This window comes from Salmo salar, chromosome 25, assembly GCF_965601325.2.
Source record: "Salmo salar chromosome 25, fSalSal1, whole genome shotgun sequence".
Lineage (NCBI taxonomy): Eukaryota > Metazoa > Chordata > Actinopteri > Salmoniformes > Salmonidae > Salmo > Salmo salar.
In genome coordinates, this window is record NC_138315.1 from 20,473,048 (window position 1) to 20,499,408 (window position 26,361).

General features: G+C 43.4%; 1 protein-coding gene across 1 annotated transcript in view; it reads left to right on the forward strand.

Moving 5' to 3' along the window:
• LOC106586291 (parathyroid hormone 2 receptor) overlaps positions 1-26,361 on the forward strand; it is a 155,440-nt gene that overhangs the window by 114,125 nt on the left and 14,954 nt on the right. Inside the window, exons 10-12 of the mRNA XM_045707894.2 lie at positions 9,734-9,794; positions 20,372-20,438; positions 25,403-25,497. Of these exons, the coding sequence (XP_045563850.1) occupies positions 9,734-9,794; positions 20,372-20,438; positions 25,403-25,497 (223 nt within the window). The remainder of the gene's footprint in view (positions 1-9,733; positions 9,795-20,371; positions 20,439-25,402; positions 25,498-26,361) is intronic.

Consider the following 26,361-nt stretch of genomic DNA (forward strand, 5'->3'; position numbering starts at 1 on the left):
TCTATTCACACTGAATATCATTTGTTGGAGCATTTTTCTTCACACTCTTTTTAGTTGGTATTTCATAAAATGCTCAGATAGTGAGTCCTGCCCCAGGGAGAATTGATTGTTGATCTCACAACTCTACTAGTTGAGTAGTTTCTTCTCACAGATGCTGTGTTAGAAGCACATTCAGAAAACAATCATCAGAAGCAGCATCAATCCAAATCCTCTTACAACCTCCTCTGACTGTTGCTCTGTTTGTTTTTATACATCAGATCGAGGATGGGGCATGGATAAAGCACAATTTACCATAAGAGGTCTCTTATGGTAAATTGTGCTTTATTCATGCCCATCCTCGTTTGATGTGTTCCTCCTGGTAGGGAGCATGGGGCATGAAAGACACCTTTGAAATGTAGATGCTGAAAAAATACTTTTTTCAGAAGGAAAGGCAGTGCTTGACTTGGGGCAGAGCTGTCCTGAGCCCCTACCAGCGCCTCCCATTTCTTCGGGAAATGCATACCGGCACCTCTGAAGCAAAGTAGCCTATCACCAGCCTGGAATCACACACAGTCCAAAAACAATTGGTCAAAGCTGTATGAAGGCGGGACCTGCAGTGAATAGTGTGTGTGTGTATGTATGTATGTATGTGTATGTATGTGTGTATGTATGTATGTATGTATGTATGTGTGTATATATATATATGTGTATATATATATGTATATATATATATATGTGTATATATATATATGTGTATATATATGTGTATATATATATGTGTATATATATATGTGTATATGTGTATATGTATATGTATGTATATGTATATATATGTATATATATATGTAATAATGTATATATGTATATATGGAAATGTATATATGTGTATGTATCTATATATGTATATATGTGTATATATATGTATATGTGTATATATGTGTATATATATATGTATATATATATGGGAAATATATGGGAAATGCCACCCAATTGTCATACTTGGTTAAAAGTAAAGATACTATCTGAATAGAAAATGACTCAAGTAAAAGTGAAAGTCACCCAGTAAAACACTTTGAGTAAAAAAGTATTTGGTTTTAAATATAATTAAGTATCACAAGTAAATGTAATTGCTCAAATATACTTAAGTGTTAAAAGTAAAAGTATAAATCATTTCAAGTTAAAAATAGCAAACCAGATGGCACCATTTTATTTTTTACATTTTATTTATGGATAGCCAGGGGCAACCTCCAACACTCAGGCATAATTTACAAACAAAGAATGTGTGTTTAGTGAGTCCGCCAGATCAGAGGCAGTAGGGACGACCAGGGATGTTCTCTTGATAAGTGTGGGAATTGGACAATTTTTCCTGTGCTGCAAAGCATTCAAAATGTAAAGAGTAGTTTTGGGTGTCAGGGAAAATGCATGGAATAAAAAGTACATTTATTTTCTTTCGGAATGTAGTGAGGAAAAAGTAAAAGTTGTCAAAAATATAAATAGCAAAGTACAGATACACCAAAAATGACTTAAGTAATACTTCAAAGGATTTTTACTTAAGTACTTTACACCACTGCAACTACATCACACCTGCCAGACACACATTCTCACACCCCCAATATCCAGCGTCCGCGTCACTCTACGCCACATGGCCTCAAACTGCACTATTTTGTTTCTGTCCGTCGTCCACGCACTTTCAACATTTAGATAATAAAGCATTTAACCTTTCAATTGTGTTAAGGGCGAAGGATTGGCTGATTTCCAGTTAAGTATACGTTTTTTCAAGATGATTGACCAGAAAAGTATCATCCGACTCATCGGGTATCTCACTGCACCCTCATATGCCATGTGTTGAAATATGCAGACTGTCAGGGGTGCGTACTGGCGGCAGAGAAGCCAGACACAGGAGAGCAAAACTGTGTTTCCAACGGCTCAGTTTAATCATCAAAACCCACCGGATACAGAACAATAAAATAAATGGGTACATAACCCGACGCACACCAGAACATAACGTGCACAAGCACTGACAACAAACAATTGCGGACAAGGACAAGGGGGGGAACAGAGGGTTAAATACATAACATGTAATTGATGGAATTGGAACCAGGTGTGATGGAAGACAAGACAAAACCAATGGAAAATGAAAAGTGGATCGGCGATGGCTAGAAGGTCGGTGACGTCGACCGCCGAACGCCGCCCGAACAAGGAGAGGGACCGACTTCGGCGGAAGTCGTGACACTGACAGATGGATTAAAAGTACATTTACATTGTAATACTTCTGACAGCCAACTTTCTAACTCCACCCATACCTTGTTGACTTTTCCAAGAAGGCATGGATTATTGAGTCATTGTTCATTTTACACTTAAGACATGACTGCCGCTGTGCTTTATAATTTCTTAATTCGTTCTTACTGGATTAAGTGTACATTTTCGTTAGTCACGTTCCAACCTTCCTTCCATCTTGTGCCAGTATCAGTTCCTTTTAAGTCTTGTTTACAATAGTTTCGATTTTTTTAAGAGATTTTGAGTTTGATAGGCTCTCTGCAAGGTTTGTATAGCTTACATATCAATATCCTTTTCTGACTCAAGTGGGATTCCCTCAAGATTGCTCTGATGTCCAAAAGATTTCAAATCGACATTTTGTGATATAACATTTTTAAGTTGCATGTATTTGAAAATAACTGCATTGGTGAATCCAAAATTGCTTTTTAATGCTGTCATGGAAATACATGTATTTCCTATGGCCAAGTCATTTATGGTTTCTATGCCTTTAGTTTTCCATGTAGACCAATTTATCCGGGAATTCTGAAAAGCTATCCAAGGATTGTTCCATAGGGTTTTCTTTTTAGCGAGTGATATTGGTTCTTGTAGAATACGTTTAAATCTCTTAAAATGTATTTAAAAAGATTCTCATCAATGCTAAAGCAAAAACAGGTTTTAGAAATTTTGGCACATTTATAAAACAAACAACAACTGAAATATCATATTTACGTAAGTATTCAGACCATTTACTCAGTACTTTGTTGAAGCAGCTTTGGAAACAATTACATCTTCAAGTCTTCTTAGGTATGACGCTACACGATTGGCACACCTGTATTTGGGGAGTTTCTCCCATTCTTCTCTGCAGATCCTCTCAAGCTCTGTCAGGTTGGATGGGGAGCATCGCTGCACAGCTATTTTCAAGTCAAGATGTTTGATCGGGTTCAAGTCCAGGCTTTGGCTGGACCACTCAAGGGCATTCAGAGACTTGTTCCGAAGCCACTTCTCCATTGTCTTGGCTGGGTGCTTAGGGTCGTTGTCCAGTTGGAAGGTGAACCTTCGCCCCAGTCTGAGGTACTGAGCGCTCTGGAACAGGTTATCATCAAGGATCTTTCTGTACTTTGCTCCATTCGTCTTTCCCTCAATGTAAATATTATTAAAGTGGCATTATCCTGACTAGTCTCCCAGTCCCTGCCGCTGAAAAATATCCCCACACCATGATGCTGCCACCACCATGCTTCACCGTAGGGATGGTGCTAGGTTTCCTCCAGACGTGACGCTTGGCATTCAGGCCAAAGAGTTCAATGTTGGTTTCATCAGACCAGGGAATTTTGTTTCTCATGGTCTGAGAGTCTTTAGGTGCCTTTTGGCAAACTCCAAGCAGGCTGTCATGTGCCTTTTACTGAGAAGCGGCTTCCGTCTGGCCACTCTACCATAAAGGTCTGATTGGTGGAGTGCTGCAGAGATGGTTGTCCTTCTGGAAGGTTCTCTCATCTCCTCAGAGGAACTCTGGAGTGCTGTTAGAGTGACCATCGTACCCTACCAAAGCCCTTCTCCCCCGATTGCTCAGTTTGGTGTGGTGGACAGCTCTAGGAGGTGGTTCAAAACTTCTTCCATTTAAGAATGATGGGGGCTGCTGTGTTCTATGGGACCTTCAATGCTGCAGAAATGTTTTGGTACCCTTCCCCAGATTGATGCCTCGACACAATTCTGTCTAGGAGCTCTACTGACAATTCCTTCGACCTCATGGCTTGGTTTTTGCTCTGACATGCGCTGTCAACTGTGGGACCTTATATAGACATATGTGTGCCTTTCCAAATCATGTCCATTCAATTTAATTTACCACAGGTGGACTCCAGTCAAGTTGTAGAAACATCTCAAGGGTGAACAATCGAAACAGGATGCACCTGAGCTCAATTTCGAGTCTCATAGCAAAGGGTCTGAATACTTATGTAAATAAGGTATTTCTGTTTTAATTTCTTAGAAATTAGCAAAAATGTCTAAAAGCCTGTTTTTGCTTTGTCATTATGGGGTATTGTGCGTAGATTGATGAGGGAAATTTTTGTTTTTCATCAATTGTAGAATAAGGCTGTAACATAACAAAATGTGGAAAAAGTCAAGGGGTCTGAATACTTTTCGAATGCACCGTACACTAGGTGTACAAAATATTAAGAAAACCTTCCTAATATTGAGTTGCACCCTCTTTTGCCCTGAGACAAGCTTCAATTAATCGGGGCATGAGCTACAAGGTGTCGAAAGCATTCCACAGTTATGTTGGCCCATGTTAACTCCAATGCTTCCCACAGTTGAGCAAGGCAGTTAACCCACTGTTCCCGGGTGCCGATCACATGGATGTCAAATAAGGCAGCCCCCCGCACCTCTCTGATTCAGAGGGGTTGGGTTAAATGCGGAAGACACATTTCAGTTGAATGCGTTCAGTTGTACAACTGACTAAGTATCCCCCTTTCTCTTTCCCAGTTGTGTCAAGTTGGCTGGATGTCCTTTGGGTGGTGGGCCATTTTTGATACACACAAGAAACTGTTGAGCGTGAAAAACCCAGCAACGTTGCAGTTCTTGACACACTCAAACCGGTGCGCCTGGCACCTACGACCATACCCCCTTTAAAGACGTTTAAATATTTTGTCTTGCCCATTCACGCTCTGAATAGCACTCATACACAATCCATGTCTCAATTGTATAAAGGCTTAAAAATCCTTCTTTAACCTGTCTCCTCCCCTTCATCTACACGGATTAAGGTGGATTTAACAGGTGGTGACATCAGTGAGGGATCATAGCTTTCACCTAGATTCACCTGGTCAGTCTGTCATGGAAAGAGCAGGTCGTGTTCCTAAGGTTTTGTACATTCAGTGTATATTTCAGTCATATTGAAATAAATATAATGTTCAGTCAATTGAGTTCTATTGTTGTATGCTACACTATCACATTTTTTCCTCAATATATTTCATGATGTGTTACAATGTGCACAATTGGAAATGATGTAGTCAATTATATTCATAGAAGCCACAATCTATCTGCAATATTAAAGCTGATATAGCCCCTAAAAAAGGTGATATCTCCCTAGGAGCTGAACCATCGCCAGGATTGTGGAATGATTAGAACGTTAAATTAAGATTTGAATTAAGAAAGCTTATCAGAGAGCAGCTCTGCCTTTCTTTCAATCCTATCAGTATCGATACAGTACATGGTCCAGCGACACACTTAACGAACGTTCTTTCTGCATTGTGTTTTGGGAAACACATTTTACGTACATTTTTGTAGTAAAGATGCATCGTTAAAACACTCGCAAGCCTAAATTCCATCGCAATCGAGAAACCGGGCCTAGGGGTGTGCTCCGGAGGTTTGTGTTTTTTGGGGGGAAATTATTATTTGTGATTTGAAAGAAACTCCAGGCCACTTGAATGTCTAAAACGAAACTCAGCAAAAAAAGAAACGTCCCTTTTTCAGGACCCTGTCTTTCAAAGATAATTCGTAAAAATCCAAATAACTTCACAGCTCTTCATTGTAAAGGGTTTAAACACTGTTTCCCATGCTTGTTCAATGAACCATAAACAATTAATGAACATGCACCTGTGGAATGGTCGTTAAGACACTAACAGCTTACAGACGGTAGGCAATTAAGGTCACAGTTAGGAAAACTTAGGACACTAAAGAGACCTTTCTGCTGACTCTTAAAAACACCAAAAGAAAGATGCCCAGGGTCCCTGCTCATCTGCGTGAACATGCCTTAGGCATGCGGCAAGGAGGCATAAGGACTGCAGATGTGGCCAGGGCTATAAATTGCTATGTCCGTACTGTGAGATGCCTAAGGCATCACACCTGGTACAGGATGGAAACAACAACTGCCCGAGTTACATCAGGAATGCACAATCCCTCCATCAGTGCTCAGACTTTCCGCAATAGGCTGAGAGAGTCTAGACTGAGGGCTTGTAGGTCTGTTGTAAGGCAGGTCCTCACCAGACCTCACCGGCAACAACGTCGTCTATGGGCACAAACCCACCGTCGCTGGACCAGACAGGACTGGCAAAAAGTGCTCTTCACTGACGAGTCGTGGTTTTGTCTCACCAGGGGTGATGGTCAGATTCGCATTTATCGTCGATGGAATGAGCCTTACACCGAGGCCTGTACTCTGGAGCGGGATCGATTTGGAGGTGGAGGGTCCATCATGGTCTGGGGCGGTGTGTCAGAGCATCATAAGTCTGAGCTTGTTGTCATTGCAGGCAATCTCAACGCTGTGCGTTACAGGGAAAACATCCTCCTCCCTCTTGTGGTACCCTTCCTGCAGGCTCATCCTGACATGACCCTCCAGCATGACAATGCCACCAGCCATACTGCTCGTTCTGTGTGTGATTTCCTGCAAGAAAAGAATGTCAGTGTTCTGCCATGGCCAGCGAAGAGCCCGGATCTCAATCCCATTGAGCACATATGGGACTTGTTGGATCGGAGGGTGAGGGCTAGGGCCTTTACCCCAGAAATGTCCAGGAACCACTCTTCCTTGGTGGAAGAGTTGGGTAACATCTCACAGCAAGAACTGGCAAATCTGGTGCAGTCCGTGAGGAGGAGATGCACTGCAGAACTTAATGCAGCTGGTGGCCACATCAGATACTGACTGTTACTTTTGATTTTGACCCCCCCTTTGTTCAGGGACACATTTTTCCATTTCTGTTAGTCACATGTCTGTGGAACTTGTTCAGATTATGTCTCAGTTGTTGAATCTTGTTATGTTCATACAAATATTTACACGTTAAGTTTGCTGAAAATAAACGCAGTTGACAGTGAGAGGACATTTCTTTTTTTACTGAGTTTAGATATACAGTATGTAGAAGTTATAATGGACATATATATATTTTTTTTAATATATTTTTTTTTTTGTATTTTTTTTTCTATTGTTTTTGGACAAACAAATTGGTCTGAAGAAAATCTGTGGCCCTCGAGATAAAATTATTGCCCAACCCTGTTGTTGACAAACACAACACGTGCAGATAGCTGGCAAGCAGGCAGGCACAAACAGTTACACTGACTTACACACACACACACACACACACACACACACACACCACACACACACACACACACACACACACACACACACACACACACACACACACACACACACACACACACACACACACACACACACACACACACACACACACACACACACACACACACACACACACAAACAAACAGACAAACAATCCTTTCTGTCACAGTCAATCAGTGTGATTTTGTCTCTTTGGTTAAACCACACAATTGCAATCCATGTCAATCCAACGAACCATGTAATTACATTTATGTGAAGGAAATATGAAGGTATTGGAGTAAATAAGTTATGATAGAACTGTCATGTTCAGCAGAGCGGCATGTTTTCTTGTTTAAAGTTTTTTTTTAAATGCAAATGTAATTGCTTATATAAGATATATAAGATTACATTTGTCCTCTGAAAATCTTCTCTCTTATATTCAATGGTTTTTACACTCGCATTATATACTGCTCAAAAAAATAAAGGGAACACTTAAACAACACATCTAGATCTGAATGAAAGAAATAATCTTATTAAATACTTTTTTCTTTACATAGTTGAATGTGCTGACAACAGAATCACACAAAAATTATCAATGGAAATCCAATTTATCAACCCATGGAGGTCTGGATTTGGAGTCACACTCAAAATTAAAGTGGAAAACCACACTACAGGCTGATCCAACTTTGATGTAATGTCCTTTAAACAAGTCAAAATGAGGCTCAGTAGTGTGTGTGGCCTCCACGTGCCTGTATGACCTCCCTACAACGCCTGGGCATGCTCCTGATGAGGTGGCGGATGGTCTCCTGAGGGATCTCCTCCCAGACCTGGACTAAAGCATCCGACAACTCCTGGACAGTCTGTTCTGCAACGTTGGGTTGGTGGATGGAGCGAGACATGATGTCCCAGATGAGCTCAATTGGATTCAGGTCTGGGGAACGGGCGGGCCAGTCCATAGCATCAATGCCTTCCTCTTGCAGGAACTGCTGACACACTCCAGCCACATGAGGTCTAGCATTGTCTTGCATTAGGAGGAACCCAGGGCCAACCGCACCAGCATATGGTCTCACAAGGGGTCTGAGGATCTCATCTCGCTACCTAATGGCAGTCAGGCTACCTCTGGCGAGCACATGGAGGGCTGTGCGGCCCCCCAAAGAAATGCAACCCCACACCATGACTGACCCACCGCCAAACCGGTCATGCTGGAGGATGTTGCAGGCAGCAGAACGTTCTCCACGGCGTCTCCAGACTCTGTCTCGTCTGTCACGTGCTCAGTGTGAACCTGCTTTCATCTGTGAAGAGCACAGGGCGCCAGTGGCGAATTTGCCAATCTTGGTGTTTTCTGGCAAATGCCAAACGTCCTGCACGGTGTTGAGCTGTAAGCACCACCCCCACCTGTGGACGTCGGGCCGTCATACCACCCTCACGGAGTCTGTTTCTGACCGTTTGAGCAGACACATGCACATTTGTGGCCTGCTGGAGGTCATTTTGCAGGGCTCTGGCAGTGCTCCTCCTGCTCCTCCTTGCACAAAGGTGGAGGTAGCGGTCCTGCTGCTGGGTTGTTGCCCTCCTACGGCCTCCTCCACGTCTCCTGATGTACTGGCCTGTCTCCTGGTAGCGCCTCCATGCTCTGGACACTACGCTGACAGATACAGCAAACCTTCTTGCCACAGCTCGCATTGATGTGCCATCCTGGATGAGCTGCACTACCTGAGCCACTTGTGTGGGTTGAAACTCCCTCTCATGATATCACTAGAGTGGAAGCACCGCCAGCATTCAAAAGTGACCAAAACATCAGCCAGGAAGCATAGGAACTGAGAAGTGGTCTGTGGTCCCCACCTGCAGAACCACTCCTTTATTGGGGGTGTCTTTGCTAATTGCCTATAATTTCCACCTGTTGTCTATTCCATTTGCACAACAGCATGTGAAATGTATTGTCCATCAGTGTTGCTTCCTAAGTGAACAGTTTGATTTCACAGAAGTGTGATTGACTTGGAGTTACATTGTGTTGTTTAAGTGTTCCCTTTATTTTTTTGAGCAGTGTATAAATACTTGCTGTTCTAATGCAAAGGAAATGACTTAGAACTTTATGCTCTAATCGTATAACTATTTAGGCCCAGCATTGTCCTTATTCACACGTTTCAGCTCCAACGGGAAGAGAGACATTTGTTGAGTATGAGTCACAACTTCCTGCTTTCTAGCTAGCTGGCTCTAAAAACACCTTCACTGGAAGAGAAATCCTACAATTATCCTGCTTTCAGATATCAACGCTCAGAGTGCTATTTCTGAGTTGAGTAACTCATTGTTTGTCTAATTAGCCTGTTTCTGAGGTATTAGAGCTGCTATTAGTGAGCTAAGAACAGAATAATGCAACAAGTAATTAAGTAATTGCATTATGTTTAGTAAGTGTTTAGAACATTTGTAGAAAGCTGATGTTCTTTTCCTCATGTACAATTGCAGGTGTTCCAGCTCTGTTCGTGGCAGCATGGGCAGTTGTCCGGGCAACACTAGCAGATGGAAGGTGAGTGAGACACTAGTCCAAATTCAGTATTTAGGTAATTAATGTAGATACCGTATCTAATAGCTATGTTCAACGATCTTCTCACCAGATGGAATCCTCCAGCTATGGCCCTTGCAAGCACCTTGGCAGGCTTCCATTATACATCCCCTGTTCTTCATATGCACTATATAAATATGAATTTATGTAGAGTGCCCTTACCAGTAGCAAGTGCACCATATCTCCTCCAAGGAATTGGGATGCAAAACATCATAATATTCAACATCACAATAGTGAATACATTTAAATTAACATCACCGTAGTGAGTAGATTTACCTCTGTTTCATAGCTTTCTAGATAATTATATTGGTTTGAGCCTCCATCCCTTTCATTATTTTGCTCTCCGCTCCAGGTGTTGCCATGTCACACCCTCAGCCTTCATTTGAGCATCTGTATCAGCATGATATGTTGGATGAATCTAGACAAATTATTTTATGCTGTGAGTCCTCAAAGGTCAAATAGGGGGTGCTTATATTTGTCCTGTTTCACACATGTACAAGTGCATATCCCATTCCCCCTGAGACACCCTCGGAGAGTGGGGTCACGGCCATGTACGAGACAAATTCTGCTGGCTGGGTAACAGGCTTTATTTAGCCCCGGTGCCAGGATAGAGTGACTAAGGGGGCAGTTGAAATCTGCGAGAGGGCACAATATTTTGGGGTTCTTGCATTGGAACGATATTTAATTATCTAAACCTGAGGAAAACTAAAACTAAAATCATTCAATGCTGAGCCTGCCCTCTGAAGCCCCGCCTTCTTGGCTATAATTCATTACCTTAATTCTTCGCTCTTCAGCGCGCCTGAAGGAAGAATGTGTCACGCAATTTAAACACTTTTTAAGTACTCAAAGACTACGAGATTCAGCTCCCACTTAGGTGTCTGTTAGTGGGGAGAGAGTACTCGTCCCCCTAGATGTTGCGAGTTTGGTCTTGGTATTGTTTTTTTGTGTTTGTTAAAAGCTCACTACTTTCTGCTCTGCTTGTGTAGCCAGTGCTTGAGTAAGATGGCCAGTGGTAAGAGTAAATTCAAAAATACTTCTTGGGATTCCCTTCATTCAGCCATCTGGTGCTACCTGGTTATGGCGAGTTCATGAATGTAGAGGTTATGGAGGAGAAGGGGTTCATTTTCATAGGGGTTCATTTGGATAGAAAGCTGGCAAATTACTTAGCACCAGAGGCTAACAAGGGGGCTTATTCTAGCATGGTGCTTCCGAATAAACAGTGTCAGTTCTCGGGGGATCAGCTGGACAAAGTGTACCAGGCTGAGGATGTGGCAGCCCGGTCATTGAATATGGTCATAATGCTGCAGATATTGATTAAGACCGTGGAGGCGAGGAAGCCGGTTTCAGAGCTTCTCGACACAATGCTATTGTACATTTTGTGCTGCGTCTGTCCCGCTGTACTATCCTGGCTGTGGGGGAAAGTATGGGGGCGACAGTGGTGGCTCAGTGCCACCTCTGGTTGACGTTGTCCCGGATTCCTGAGAGGGACAGGTTGCAATATTTGAATGAGCCAGTTTCGCCAGCAAGGTTGTTTGGCTCGGCTATGGAGTACTTACTGGCCATTTCGAGGAGAAAAAAAAAGAGGACGCAGCTTTTCCGGGACTTTTCCCATGAAAGTCCTTTGCGGGTCATCTCGGCAGTTCCCGAGGCATGAAGGAAAGGGTCCAGGCCAGAAGCGGGTTTCTCCGGGCCAGGGGGTGGCTTCGAGGTCAGTTTATGACCATCTTGGTGCTTCTGGGCTTTACCTGGCTCATCGTGCTCTAGCAACTCCTTGTGGCGGGCTGGGCGACTGCAGGCTGACCTCGGTTGTCAGTTGAATGGTGTTTCCTCCAACACATGTGGCTGGCTTCTGGGTTAAGCGGGCGGTGTTAAGAAGCTCGGTTTGGCTGGTCATGTTTCCAAGGACGCATGACTTGACCTTTGCCTCCCTAGCCCGTTATGGAGTTGCAGCGATAAGGCAAGATCGAAATTGGGGAGAAAAAGGGGGTAAAATACCAAAACTATATATACACTACCGTTGAAATGTTTTGGGTTACTAAGAAATGTCCTTGTTTTTGAAAGAAAAGCAATTTTTTTGTCCATTAAAATAACATAAAATTGATCAGAAATACAGTGTAGACATTGTTAATGTAGCAAATTTTTTATGGAATATCTACATAGGCCCATTATCAGCAACCATCACTTCTGTGTTCCAATGGCACATTGTGTTAGCTAATCCAAGTTTATCATTTTAAAAGGCTAATTGATCATTAGAAAACCCTTTTGCAATTATGTTAGCACAGCTGAAAACTGTTGTCCTGATTAAAGAAGCAATAAAACTGGCCTTCTTTAGACTAGTTGAGTATCTGGAGCATCAGCATTTATGGGTTCGATTACAGGCTCAAAATGGCTGGAAATAAACGACTTTCTTCTGAAACTTGTCAGTCTATTCTTGTTCAGCTGACAGAAACCATATGAATTAGCTAATAGCAATTACTATTTACAATTCATATCATCACGGGTGAGCTCACCATTGATAAAAATAATTGAGTAAAACACTTTCTAAAAAATGTAAAGTAATCTGACGATAGATTGTGTTCTCGCCGCCATATTTGTTTTTCATGTCAAATGAAGATAAGAGGAGATAAGATGAGTTTGGTCTGCAGTATTAATATTGATGGGGGTGTGTCTTCTACCATATTTAACGTCGACTCAGGGAGTCAGGAAGCAGGTGCCATTGGTGAATTTAATAATAACGAACATAGAACGATACAAAACAAGCGAAACGTCTGCCAAGTAAACATAACCAATACTACCTGATAACAAAAGAGTGCTATATAAAGGGTAAGTAATCATGGAGTAATGAAGTCCAGGTGTGACTGATGAGACGCAGGTGTGCGTAAAGATTGGTTGCCAGGACCGGTGGTTAGTAGACCGGCAACATTGAGTGCCGGAGAGGGGGAGCAGGAGTAGACTTGACAGGAGTAGACCCCAGGGGGTGTTGTGGGGAATGTGATCAGCCAGGGGACAAGGAACCACCAGCCTGAGGAGGGAAACATGAAAAGATGGTGAGATCTGGTAGTTAAGTGGGGAACGGCCCTACAAACTGGGGACTCGGCTTCTTACAGGGCAGGCGGAGTGGGAGGTTCCTGGTGGAGAGTCCTTTCTGATGGCGGACGGTGTGCTCGAGTCACGTGTGCATCGTTCCATACCTCTTCTGTGCGCCTGACCCACTCGTCCACTGCAGGAGCTTCGGTCTGGCTCGGAGTCTAATAACCCAGAACACACTGGAAGGGAGTCAGCCTGGTTCAGGAGTGTTGCAATGAATTTAGCCCAAGGAAGGAAATAGAGCCCAATCCCCATGTCGGTCCTGGCAGTGACTCCTCAGGAACCTCCCTAGCTCCTGGTTCATCCTCTTCACCTGCCTGTTAGATTGAGGCCGGTACCCAGAAGTGAGGCTGACCGTGACCCCCAGCTTCTCCATGAAAGCCTTCCAAACATGTAATGTGAATTGGGGTCCACGATCAGATACGATATCCTCCGGAATGCCATAGTGTCATAAGACCTGCTGGAACAGTGCCTCAGCGACCTGGAGAGTGGTAGGGAGACCAGAGAGAAGGATGAAACGGCATGATTTTGAGAATCTGTCCACCACCACCAAAATTGTGGTGAAACCATCAGAGGAGGGGAGATCAATGACAACATCAATAGACAGATGAGACCAGGGATGCTAAGGCACGGGAAGGGGTTTTCTTGCTGGAGCGCACCGGGGAGATTTAGATTGAGTACATACTGAACATGAATTGACATAGTGTGCAACGTCCTGTGCCAAAGTGTGCCACCAGTATTTCTCAAAGGGATTGAGTGGTGCGGGTGATACCTGGGTGTCCAGCAGTGAGGGATGCGTGTGCCCAGGTCAACAATCGATCTCTGACCCCTGTGAGGACGTAGTAGCGCTCTAGACGGTAGGCGGCAGGAGCGGGTTCCCTCTCCTGAGTCTGGCGGATGTCCACATCTATGTCCCAAAACATGGGACCAACGATACTGGAGGACCAATTGATGGGCTGGCAGACACTCACAGGGCCTCCACTGATGTGGAACCACAAGGTGCAGGAAAGCAGATCCTCTAACATCCTGGTCCCCAGGTGGTAATCCACCTCTCTGACAAGGAGATGGTGAGATTATGGAGTTGGAGCCACGGGAGTTCAAGGAAGACTTTGTGTATGGGTGCAGAGGCGATGAGGAAGGAAAGGCTTTCCTGATGCTTGGGTCCCATGGTTAGGGTGAGTGGAGCTGTGACGTGCCGGATCACAATGGTCGCATGGACCAGAAACGGAGAGGAGAGCGGCTATGAAGTGATGTGCAGGGAGGAGGCAAGGGCCTGGTCAATAAAATTCCCCGCAGATCCGGAATCCACTAGAGCTGTAGAAACAATAGATGAGGGAAAGCCAGCTAGTGAAATCGATACTAAAAAAAGTTTGGTGGAAAGTGATGATGGAGTACTCACGACCTAACCCAGGAGACTGATGATCACAGGGCCGTCCCTCTGCTCTCTTGGATTCTAAGTTGGGACGTACCGGGCACCGTTGAAGTTGGTGCTCCTCCTGGCCGCAATAGGGACAGAGCCCTAACTCTCTCCTGATGGCATCGCTCAGCCGCGGGGAGGCATGTGGCCCCTACCTCCATGAGTTCAGGCTCTGACTCAGAATGGTCAACGAGGGAGGGAGAGAGGTGATGGGGGTGCCGACGCTCCCGAAGAAGGTTATCCAGATGGATGGCCATCACGATGAGTGTGTTCAAGGTTAGATTGTCGTTTGGATCTCTTTGCAAATCCTCTTCTGAATAGGGTGCAGAGCACCGGCTCATACTCCGCTGTTGTCTGGCCATCCTGCCATAGTTGGAGTAGGCGCTCACCCCCATCTCTGCCCTCCGAGGGTGGATTGTCAAAGACCCCCTGAACCCTTCATAAGAACCCAGCTCCTTCTCTTCCAGACAGCCATAGCCCACTCCAACGCCTGTCCGGTCAGCAGGGAAATAACCGTGGCAACTTTGGACCTCTCGGTGGTGGGGGCTCCCATGTGATCATAGAAATCGAGGGAGCACTGGAGTAGGAAGCCACGGCATTTGGAGTGAGACCTGTCATATTTGTCCGGGAGGGACAAACAGGCATCGCTGACCTGGGCGGACTGTTGGATGGGCTGGGGTGCTGGCTCGCTGGGTTGACTTGTCGTAGAAAATTCTCTGCTTGTTGGAGGTGACACCCCTTGGGGAAGGTTGAGACATTTAAGAACGCAGAGGACCTCATCCATAGTCATCCCCAGTTGTGCCAGCTGGTCGTGGTGTTGGCAAAGTAGGTGTCCCTGTTCGCTGACCATCTGGGAGATGTCCTGATTAACTGCTGCTTCCATTTGTTGAGGTAGTATTCTGTAACGTTGACGCAGGGTGTCAGGAAACAGGTGCAGTTAGTGAGTTTAATAATAACTAAGATAGAATGATACATAACAAGTGAAACATCTGACAAGGAAACATAACCAATGCTACCCGATAACTGATAACAAAAGAGTGCTATATAAAGTGTAAGTAATCAGGAAGTAATGAAGTCCAGGTGTGACTGATGATGAGACGCAGGTGTGTGTAAAGATGGGTTGCCAGGACGAGTGTTTAGTAGACCGGCAATGTTGAGCGCCGGAGAGGGGGTGCGGGAGTAGATGTGACACCATCATTCACTTCCCTTCAGTCACTTCCGGATGTTTACTCGAAAGATCCCTTCACCTCATTTTGTTATAACATCTTTGTTCTGACAGACGTTCACGTGACACCACGAATGCATTGCATAATGTCAACAAACATGGCTCCACACATAGCTGGCAAATATCTTAGCATTAGCTCATCATAATCAGTAAACCTTCCAAAAAGTATGTTACACATATCATATGTGTCCATTGCAATCTATGCAATAATGCATCATTTGTGACCAGTACTTGAAAACATGAATAGAACAGTGAATACATTATGCATTATACGGTAGGTATGCTACAGTAGGAACGACAACACAGTACACAGAAAATAATGAACTTACTTTGATAGGCATGCATACATGTCCAAAGTTATTATTTGTAAAGAAAACAACAATGAAGGCAATCCGAGCACAAGCCGGAAAATTTGCCGGTGGGAAAAGGTTTGTGCAAGAATGTGCAAATGTCTGCATACTTCATCTGGGGAACCACTGGGGAAGTGCTTGGGCTCTCATTGAAGAGAGAAGTTTGTCCGGCTCAGTAACGCCTCAAACATAAATTGTCTGCAACAGTGAAATGGGCTACTTGTATGTGAATTAGTGAGGAGGCGGAAGACACTTCAATTCAAACTGTTAAAAAAAAGAATAATTTGAAATTGACAAGTTGAAATATTAGCAGGCAGTGTGTCTTGGTTTGAGGGCAGTGCGGGTTAACTGTCCTGTAAAGTGTAAAGTGCATGGATGAGTGAATATGTGTGTGTGAACATGACTGAGTGGAAACTACGTAAAACTACAAAGGAACAAACAAAACAGGATCATACCTGGAGGAGCAGGGAGAGAGATCACGCGACATCACGCGCATAAAAATACTCAAGCTGGTGCAACCATTAGAGATATTTGGAACTCACACGTGAAAAGGTTTTAAAGGAGTATCTCCTTTTCAGAGCTCTTTGGTGGACATTTTGATGTTCTCGCAAGAGCTCATTTCCACATTGAAGGGCCTTTCATTTTACACACTGAAGGTTTATATGGCAGCCATCTCGACATGTCATGTAAGGATTAATGGCTCTACCCCGGGTTCACATCCTCTGGTGGTGCGGTTCCTGAAAGACATGCGTCTGCTCAGACCAGTGTCTAAGCCTATGGCACCGACCTGGCTTTGGTCCTGGATGCTCTGTGTAAGCCTCCGTTTGAACCATTGGAGTCTGTAGACCTGAAGGTCCTTTCCTACAAGACTGTCCTCCTCATGGCCTTGGCGTCGGCCAAGCACGTTGGGGATCTCCACGTGCTATCAGTACACCCTTCCTGTTTGGAGTTCGCGCTTGGCGACTCAAAAGTGATGTTATGTCCTAATGCAGCTCTTTCTTCCAAGGTTACGCCTATGACTTACAGGTCCCTGGCTTTCGAGCTGTTCCCTTTCACACCTCCTCCAATTGCTTCTAGTGAACAACAGAGGTTGCATGACCTATGTCTGGTGTGCTCTTTACGCCTGTATATTTTACCAAGTCACGACAGATGTTCTGTTGTTTTGGACTTGTGATTGTTGTCTATGGACTTGGGCTGCAGTAGGAGCGTATCTGTGCGACAAGTTGCAGAAGGTTATGGTTCCCTATATGGGGCTCTGACAGTTCAGTCCTCATGAGGCTCTGACAGTTCAGGCTGCTCCGGTAAGTATTAGGGAAAAAGGTGGCTTCTGTAACCCCTTTTTGGAGCTGGTAGAACCTGTATGTGATTGGGCTGCCATGGGCCTCCTAGTTTGGTACCCACTGAGCCAGCCTGGGGTGTGATTGTACGTCCCCATAGTATGTTATACTGAGTGACCGACTGAAAGCGAAGATACAATTATGAATAGACCTACTGTTCCCTGAAGGACGGAACGAGGTTTAACATATTTTTGCCCTGCGCCATCACTGAAGAGCGGTACTGAATTGAGGAAAATAATGCGGGGCTTCCGATGTGGAGCTTGGCATCTATTGGCCCGTTGGGCGAGTTTAGGAGAATATGATATGAGAATTCTTCAGGAGAATATGATTGGTCGTTGACTCCCCATAGTATGGTATACCTTGTTCCCTCCTTCAGGGAATAGTAGTTATATTCATAACTGTACAATACATTTTCCCATCCAAAAGGATGCTTGGTCATGTCTATCTTCAGTGTGTGCTAAGATTCTCAGATTTATTTAACTATCTCACTCAGGAACCCTATGATTTCATTCTGAATATCGTGTGACGTGAATGTGGCATTGTACTGTAGGGTATGGTTCCTGGCAAGTGCCTTGTCTTTTCTGAGTGTATATCGTAGACATAGAAAGTCCCCTGTCCGCCTCCCCTCTGGACTCTATCACGTCTAATGTCCCCCTCATTGGTTGCTGGTTTAAAACAAGGAACTCAATAATGTCCACAATCACCGATAAATACATGCAATTTCTTGCCAGTTGCCCAAACCTTAACAAGTGTCGATACCTCAGTTCCCATAGCACTTTGAACTAGTTTTTCTATCAATAGTGCAGTGTATTTCAAATGCTCCTGGCTTTATGCATGCCTAGCGAATTCTTTGGTACTATGAATAGCATGCTTCCAGTTAGAATTCCCAGCTTGGGTGAAGGCCTTGTCTGTGTTAGCATTGGACCCAACACAGAACTTTCGACATGGGAAACAAAGTGCTGCATCTGCAAAAAGCGAGTATTCCAGCCACTCTCTTCCTATGAACCAGTTGCTAATAAATGTTTTTGGACAGAAAAGATGCAGCTAGGGTAGGATTCTCCTCTGTTCCAAGATCGTCAGGAACGGTTGGAGGTGGAGGGGGCTGTGGAGCCATTATCCTGGCAGCGCCAGGATAATGGGGGGTGGTACGCATAGCTAGCTGGAGCTCAACAGCTTCATCGCTGCTGGGCTTGGCAGCGGCTTTGGTGGTTTGATGCTGCTACTCAAATCAAATCAAATGTTATTGGTCACATACACATATTTAGCAGATGTTATTGTGGGTGTAGCGAAGTGCTTGTGTTCCTAGCTCCAGCTGTGCAGTAGTATCTAACAATACACACAAATCTAAAAGTAAATATTACGACGAGCAATGTCGGAGTGGCATTGACTAAAATACAGTAGAATAGAATACAGTATATACATATGAAATGAGTAAAGCAGCATGTAAACATTATTGAAGTAACTAGTGACCAGTGATTCCATGTCTATGTATATAGGGCAGCAGCCTCTAAGGTGCAGGGTTGAGTAACCGGGTGGTAGCCGGCTAGTGATGGCTATTTAACAGTCTGATGGCCTTGAGATAGGAGCTGTTTTTCAGTCTCTCAGTCCCAGGTTTGACCACCTGTACTGACCTCGCCTTCTGGATGGTAGCAGGGTGAACAGGCCGTGGCTCGGGTGGTTGATGTCCTTGATGATCTTTTTGGCCTTCATGTGACATCGGGTGCTGTAGGTGCTTAGAGCTAATGCTTTTTAAAGCAAGATAATTACAGGCGGATGCATTATATCACGTTATTCACACAGCCTACCAGCGTTTTTCTCACTTTTTATGAAAACCAAAAGGAGTCATACCTAACCACCCAGTGACTTTCCATAGCCCCCCTACACGCCCACACACACTCCACGCTCTGTCCATGGTGCTGATACAGCTCAGTGGAGATGCAGATTTCACGCCAGGGCAGCAAGTAGCCTAGTGGTTAGAGCATTGGGCCAGTAACTGAAACGTTGCTCGTTTAAATCCCCGAGCCGACAAGGTGTGTGTGCTCTGTCGATGTGCCCTTGAGCAAGGCACTTAACCCTAATTGATCCTATAAGTCGCTCTAGAGAAGAGCATCTGCTAAATGACATATAGGAACATAAAACTAGTCGGAAAAGTTTCAACTGGGAGGTTTAAGCCCCCTTTAAGGGTCACACAGTTTACCTGTAGCCAATTAGCTAAACAAAATAGTTGGTTTGTTACATAAATGTCCCAAATGGAATATGAATCCTGTTCTGCTTGTCTATTAGTCATGGAAATTAATTTCCCCCTGCTGTTACTTAGCACCTTTCTTAATTAAGGACCGGAGCGGGGAATTAGCCGCCTGCCGCAAATGTTAGCTGAGGAAATCTGATCTCTCTCTCTCTCTCTCTCTCTCTCTCTCTCTCTCTCTCTCTCTCTCTCTCTCTCTCTCTCTCTAACAAGGCTGTGTAAATGGATCAATTTAATTTCTGTGTTCTTGGTTTGTTTATAGATGATGTGCAAATTCCAATTATGGCTAGCTATCATACATAAATGTGGCACATTTTTGGAATGAAAATAAGACTTTTGCAGACTTTTTCAAACAGCTTCCTATCTAATGTGTGACCAAAAACCTTCCAAATCATGTTAGCAGAATGTCTACCCAGAATCTGGGATGGGTGTTTTATTTTCAGAGCTTGTCGTTCTGCGATTCATGAAGTAAACACCCCTAACCGGATTAAGTGTGCTCCAATAGCGGGTAAACAAACCATTCTGACAGAATAAGCTAACACATTCTCACATTGAATGGGTAGGCAGACATAGCCTTTGCCATTGGCCCTGATGGAAGTCAATGGAGCTCTCTTTAACTGCCCTGTCTGTCACTGTAATGAATATGGAGGAGTCTCTTAATGGAGTTCATTATCCTACCCCAGGAATGTTAAGTGCAGTTCTCCTCTTTCTCCAGCTCACTGCATCTCTCTCTCTCTTCACCTCTTTCGCTCTCTCCATCTCTCCACTTCTCTTTCTGTTTCTTTGTTTTGATCACCCCATATTTATTCCTTCACTCCCGCTAACTTTATCCTCATTGTTTGTCTTTTTTAACCATCTATTTTACTCTTCTATTTTCTAGGTGCTGGGAGTTAAGTGCTGGGAACATTAAGTGGATATACCAGGTTCCCATTCTGACAGCCATCGGAGTAAGTCAGAGAAATGCTTTTCTTTTTGCCTGCAATCTCAGTCTCAGGATTGGTGCAGTTTAAGGATGACACGCTTCCTCAGGAAAATAGATCAACTATTCCCCCTAACTTTTCTCTCTGTTTCATAACAAACACACAGCTGAACACCCCTGTGGCAGGGACACGGACTGATATGAGAGCAGGAAAGGCAAACTCAGTTCACATGATAATTGCTCTTTCTCTCTCGTGTGCGTGTGCAGGTGCGCATGCGTAGGTGAGAGCGTGTGCATGCGTGCGTCTGTTTATGTGAGGGTATGTGTGGGCGTACGTTTGTGCATGTATACGTGTGTGCATGTGCTTATCTGACGATCCCACCAATTATTCAGCCGTTAACACCCACAATGAAGTATAAAAATACATCTCCTTTCCCTGACAGTTGGAATCGAATGTGTAATAATATCATTACCAGAAAAATAACAACAACATTGTCAATAATATGTAAATCCATATAAGGAGCTGAGCAGCATCTAATGAAAGTCAGACAGGGACAACATGAGTTCAGAAGTCTCTAATGACCTTGGTGACCATGATGTTACAATTGCGAACACTACAGGACAGAGGCCAGAGAGGCAGGAAATGGAGATAGGAGGATAGCGAGAGATCATTAGAATTCCCAGAATATAATGGGGCTTTAGGTCTATCGTAGGCATGAGTATATAATATACACATAATGATTATGATGTTTAGTTCGTCTTGTTGTGTAATTTGATTCACTGATTGGTTCAAACCTTTGTTATAGAGTTGTTCTTACCTTATCATAACGACTACAGTGCACACAAATCCTTGGGAGAAAATATAGACAACCAATGAAGTATATACTGTATGTTTACAGCCTCAGTATTTATTTAGTTCAGACGACCTACTTTTTTGTCAGTGTGTGGGTTATCGGGAGCTTTAAAGATTAGACACACAGACCTGCCTGCTGAGACCCATCAAGCTAAGTTGTTTCAGAAGCTGAAGAAACAGACACAGTATGACTGTTACGCTCGTTGTTGGAAGGATTGGACCAAGGTGCAGCGTAGTAGGCGTACATATTCATTTATTAAATGAACACCGAAACAAAACAAAATACAAACGAAAACGTGACATTCAGTAGGGCATACAGCACAGTACCAAAAAGAAGATCCCACAAACTAAGGTGGGAAAAAGGCTATCGTTGTCTCTGATTGGGGATCATACTTAGGCAGCATTTTTCCCACCTTAGTTTGTGGGATCTTGTCAGCTGCCTCTGATTGGGAACCATGCCTGGCAAACAAAGAAATAGAAAAACTAGAATGCCCACCCAAATCACACCCTGACCTAACCAAATAGAGAAATAAAAAGGCTCTCTAAGGTCAGGGCGTGACAATGACGATGTCTGCTTCTTACACTGTCTATGGGGGTCTCTCGCATGAATGAAGCGAGCCAGAGAAATTTGAGAATCTTTAACTGGAAGAAAATTGCACTCCGGCAAAATATGATCGATTTTGATGGAGTTTAAACATTCAACTCTGCCCCCCATTGCCCCGCCATCTCTGTGTTAACTCTGGGAAATCATTTTTATGCAGACTGCGATGTGAGCAATAGTAACTCCTTTGGAGGCACACTTACAGTATCTTATCATAAGAGCCAATTTGCCAGTTGCAGCTTCCACTCCACTGACTGTCTGACTGACTTTGAAGTGTTATCCTTTGCGGTGGGAGTTCACAATACCTGATCGGATCATGTAGGATTAATAACATACTGTACATAATTTAAATCCTTATGTTGTTTCTGTTCACGTTTCACTTACTCGATCAGCCAGACTATGTATTCGAAAGCAGGTGCGTTGTTAAATCTTACATTAAAATGAATTTTGCCTCGTGGCCGGCTGTTTTAATCAGTTATTCTCCCATCCTCTCTGCCGGTAAGCAGCTTTGGTCTCAGTCTCTGTTCCCTTTGGGTCTGAGACTGGAGGGAATGTATACAATTACACTGATTTGAAATGAAGGAGTATGAAGTGATTGGGATCTGAGGAGGGTGATCTGAATCTATAAGTAAGGTGGAATGAATAAGAGATCAAGGTTAAGTCCCAAATGGCACCTTGTTCCCTTTTTACCTGGTCAAAAGTAGTGCATTATCAAATAAATAGGGTGCCATTTGGGACGTAATCAAAGAATCTGGCTGGAATGAATGAACTGAGGTTGAGATTGGTTGTCTGAAAAGATTATATATTTTCTGAGCATATACTGGATCTGGGTCTGAAGGCTTTCCATCCAGCCCTGCTACTCGTCATTTAATTATGGTCCAGGGAGAATACTTTTTAGTTAAATAGTTAAATATTTGAATGAAAGTGTGTTAGTTCAGGGCTGGCTAGCTCTCCAGTATGGGATTTGGAAAACATTCTCACTCATATGGTGAGAATAGGCTGTCAAAGGCCGATCATATAGCTTATCATAGAGTTTTTTAATCAGATGTCACATATACACGCTACATGAATGGTGAAACAAATTAAGCCCCAACAGTCTCACCAAGATGGTTGAGATGATCAAATTAAAATTCCATCCATTGCAGTCTGTTCCCACTGCAATGGATGGCACAATAACCAATCACTCTAAACTGAGACTACTGTTGAATGTATTTTGTATTCCTATTGCCATGATTTTTTTCATGCAAAGTGATAGAATGGTGTTTAATGGATGTTCAGTTTCATTAGGAACCCCAATCCAAAAGCCCTCTCAGAACAAAATGCCTAAATACATAAACGACAATTTGCATTTTTCCAATTATTTCATCGTATTGTGGCAAAGGCGTTCAACTGATTGCCACACATGTCCAAAGTAATAATTTTCTTAATGCTGTTCTCACCAGTCACTGAGAGGTTTTCCTCAGAGAGAAACGATCATTCATCATAAATTGAACAATGACCTGATTCCGTTTATGAGTCAGGTATATTTCTGAGTTTGGAATCGAATGCTGCCTCAACACTCGGAACACTCCTTGAAGCCCATTACAATGCCTATAGTCTCCCTTATATTAGATTTGGAGTTCTATAACTCACACTCGTACTTGTGCTGATTTACTTTATGTAATGATATACAGTGCCTTCGGAAGTTATACAGACCCCTTGACTTTTTCCATATTTTCTTACGTTTCAGCCTTGTTCTACAATTGATAAAATTACTTTTTTTCATCATCAATCTACACACAATACCCTATAATGACAAAACCAAAAACAGGTTTTTAGTTTTTTTGTATACATTTGCAAAAATGTCTAAACAGAAATACCTTATTTACATAAGTATCCAGACCTTTGGCTATGAGACTTGAAATTGAGCTCAGGTGCATCCTGTTTCCATTGATCATCCTTGAGATGTTTCTACAACTTTAATGGAGTCCACCTGTGGTAAATTCAATTGATTGGACATGATTTGGTAAGGCACACACCGGTCTATATAAGGTCCTACAGTTGACAGTGCATGTCAGAGCAAAAACCATGCCATGAGGTTGAAGGAATTATCCGTAGAGCTCCGAGACAGGATTGTGTCGAGGCACAGATCTGGGGAAGGATATCAAAGAATGTCTGCAGCATTGAAGGTCCCCAAGCACACAGTGGCCTTCATTATTCCCTAAATGGAAGAAGTTTGGAACCACCAAGACTCTTCCTAGAGCTGGCCGCCCGGCCAAACTGAACAATCGGGGGAGAAGGGCCTTGGTCATGGAGGTGACCAAGAACCCGATGGTCACTCTGCCAGAGCTCCAGAGTTCCTCTGTGGAGATGTGAGAACCTTCCAGAAGGACAACCATCTCTGCAACACTCCACCAATCAGGCCTTTATGGGAGAGTGGCCAGACGGAAGCCAGTCCTCAGTAAAAGGCACATGACAGCCCACTTGGAGTTTGCCAAAAGGCACCTACAGACTCTCAGACCATGAGAAACAAGATTCTCTAGTGTTATGAAACCAAAATTCAACTCCTTTGGCCTGGTCTGGAAGAAACCTGGCACCATCCCTACGGTGAAGCATGGTGGTGGCAGCATCATGCTGTGGGGATGTTTTTCAGCGGCAGGGACTGGGAGACTAGTCAAGATTGAGGAAAATATTAGCGGAGCAAAGTACAGAGAGATCCTTGGTGAAAACCTGCTTCAGAGCACTCAGGACCTCAGACTTGGGCGAAGGTTCACTTTCCAACAGGACAACAACTAAGCACACAGCCAAGACAAAGTAGGAGTGGCTTCGATACAAGTTTCTGAGTGTCCTTGAGTGGCCCAACCAGAGCCTGGACTTGAACCCAATTGAACATCTCTGGAGAGTCTTGAAAATAGCTGTGCAGCGATGCTGAATGGGTGACATTCCCCAAATACAGGTGTATTCATGGGTGACACTCCCCAAATACAGCTTGTAGCATCATACCCAAGAAGACTTGATGCTCTGATTGCGTCCAAAGGTGCTTCAACAAAGTACTGAGTAAAGAGTCTTAATTCTTATATAAATGTGATATTTCCATAATTTTTTTCATACATTTGCAAACATTTCTAAAAACCTGTTTTTACTTTGTCATTATGGGGTATTGTGTGTGCATTGATGAGGGAAAAAATGAACGATTTAATACATTTTATAATAAGGCTGTAACGTGAAAAAGTCAAGGGGACTGAATACTTTCCGAAAGTACTGCACTGTACATTAACATGGTAGATAGAACCTGTGTTTTCAGTGTAGCCACTGTATGGTCTATAATCTATCAACTGCCTCCTAACAGTTAAACCCATTTTCTCTATAATAGGATTATGAAGAGATATTAAGTGCTAAGAAAATAGGCTTTTCAGATAGAGCTCAAGAATGCAAGGAATTGAGACGAGATTAAAGAAGTGAGGCAATTAGTTTCAAGCAGAGGAGTTGTACTCTCTGCAATGAAGTGTCTAGTATCTCTGGCTCGGCTAATTAGAACTTTTTCCAATTGTCTTTTCAGCTCAACTTTATCCTTTTTGTGAACATTGTGCGAGTGCTGGCGACAAAGATCAGGGAGACCAATGCAGGGAGATACGACACAAGAAAACAGTACAGGTGGGTAGATCAATGTCACAGTGACATTGGCAAAGATTTACATTTACATTTTAGTCATTTAGCAGACACTCTTATCCATAGCGATTTACAGTTAGTGCAAATATTTCTGTAAGATGTCTGTAAGGACCTACTAGTTATTTGAAACTCTATGGATTCAAATGTGAAATTGAATTTCACAATGAAAGTCAACTGTAAAGAAGGCATTCTACCTTGAATTATTTCTAAATGCACAATGTGTTTTAGGCTGCAGAGTTGCACATTTGAGATGAAATATGCTATTTACACCGCTCTGAATTTTGTTTTCTTTTGATTTGAGCTTTTGTTCTTCCTTTCATGTTCCCTTTTGAAAATAACTTGATACAGTGAGGGGAAAAAAGTATTTGATCCCCTGCTGATTTTGTACATTTGCCCACTGACAAAGAAATTATCAGTCTATAATTTTAATGGTAGGTTTATTTGAACAGTGAGAGACAGAATAACAACAACAAAAAATCCAGAAAAACGCATGTCAAAAATGTTATAAAATGATTTGCATTTTAATGAGGGAAATAAGTATTTGACCCCTCTGCAAAACATGACTTAGTACTTGGTGGCAAAACCCTTGTTGGCAATCACAGAGGTCCGACGTTTCTTGTAGTTGGCCACCAGGTTTGCACACATCTCAGGAGGGATTTTGTCCCACTCCTCTTTGCAGATCTTCTCCAAGTCATTATGGTTTCGAGGCTGACGTTTAGCAACTCGAACCTTCAGCTCCCTCCACAGATTTTCTATGGGATTAAGGTCTGGAGACTGGCTAGGCCACTCCAGGACCTTAATGTGCTTCTTCTTGAGCCACTCTTTGTTGCCTTGGCCGTGTGTTTTGGG